Source organism: Cyprinodon variegatus, unplaced genomic scaffold (genome assembly GCF_000732505.1).
Source record: "Cyprinodon variegatus isolate N-32 unplaced genomic scaffold, C_variegatus-1.0 Scaffold694, whole genome shotgun sequence".
Classification (NCBI taxonomy): Eukaryota; Metazoa; Chordata; class Actinopteri; order Cyprinodontiformes; family Cyprinodontidae; genus Cyprinodon; species Cyprinodon variegatus.
Window position 1 is genome coordinate 151,516 of NW_015151147.1, and position 1,418 is coordinate 152,933.

Here is a 1,418-nt window from a genome sequence, read left to right on the forward strand (position 1 = left end):
GAGCAAATCCATCTGGCGGAGTCAGGTTAACAGACTTCCACCACATACCAAACACTCAGTGACAAAAAAATATATATAATAAAAACCAAACTTTCCCCTGTAACGCACAAACCAAACCCACTATGGTAAAGTATGAATTAGCTCTTATAGAAAAGAGTAAGTGTCTCTGAAATAAATCCTCCTTTGATCTCAGGAGGCTGGACTCATCCCTCCAGAGCAACAGCCAATGGAAAACCAGAAACAGGCTCCAAGTATAGCTGAGTGAGGCCGATGCAAATGATCCCATCCTGTGATCCGCTGCCTTTCTGCTGATGTTTATGTTTAAACTCTTTACTCTCTTGATAAATGGTTACATTAAGAAGACCAGAGGTGGGTGGAAAATGGGCTTTAGTTTAGCTGATGTTCTCATTGTTCCATAATGTCAAGGTACAGGTTTCTACTCCACCAACCTTCAGATGGGAAGAATACGTCCCCTTGTGTGGACGGAGAGAGGGGCGTTCCTGGGTCGGTCAGCAAGTGGCGGCCTGTCTCAGAGGGCTGCCTGGCCAAGATCTGGGAAACAGTGCGGGTCTTTATCTGAGGCGACCCCCCCAGAAACACCGGATTCTCATGGCCCTGAGCCTCACTGCAGCCACAAAAACACAAAATGGAGAAGTTTTCATCAAACTACAAATAAGACACAATTATCGGTTGCTCAAGACAGAAATGTACGTGTTTCACTATTGTAGTAAATTAACTAGTGAATATTAAATGATTAAAGAGTACCCAGAAACAACGAGGACAGCCTGTATAGGACAGTATTATCATCATAAAGGAGTCCTTCAGCTTCATTAGTTTGGTCAAACTAGATGACCAGGTATGAAATATGTGTCATCATGACATTTTCCATTCTTCTTTTAAAAGTATTTTTCAAATTTAGTAGGTAGAGGATATTTTTATGACTTAAATTCAGAGGTAGGGAGTGATTAAGTTACATTTACTTGAGTAACCATTTCAATAAATCTATTTTTAGGAGTCTGTTTACTGTGGCGCACTTTACTTTTACTTGTGTAATATTATAGTAAAGTATTGTTATTCCAACTGGCGTAAAATACTCGATTTATCGATTACAAAATCAGGTAAACATACAGTAAACAGTATATATTAACAGGGGAAGTTTGTTTACCTGTCCTAAAAGGTAAACAAATGGATTTTCTAAATTTTATGTTGGGGAAAAAAAATATTTCTTCTGCACGAATCTGTTCATTTATATTCATGATTTTGTATTATTTAGGCATCTGACTCGATAAAATACCAGAACCTGCACATATAGTCTGTTTGCCGGGGTAATTTATAAACATTAAATCTGATGTTATTATCCAACAGTTACTCAGTAGTAGTTTTTCTACAGAATACTTTAGTTTTTGTTTTTACTTGAG

General features: G+C 37.9%; 2 protein-coding genes across 3 annotated transcripts in view; one reads left to right on the top strand and one right to left on the bottom strand.

The window, feature by feature from the left end:
* LOC107097417 (cadherin-23-like) overlaps positions 1 to 1,418 on the top strand; it is a 131,667-nt gene that overhangs the window by 30,729 nt on the left and 99,520 nt on the right. The gene's annotated exons all lie outside the window — the stretch shown is intronic.
* The window catches only part of LOC107097419 (chromosome unknown open reading frame, human C10orf54), a 48,030-nt gene that overhangs the window by 9,965 nt on the left and 36,647 nt on the right, over positions 1 to 1,418 (bottom strand). For both annotated transcript variants that reach the window (XM_015394557.1, XM_015394558.1), the window contains one exon: positions 450 to 625. In XM_015394557.1, coding sequence (XP_015250043.1) covers positions 450 to 625 — 176 coding nt within the window. The remainder of the gene's footprint in view (positions 1 to 449; positions 626 to 1,418) is intronic.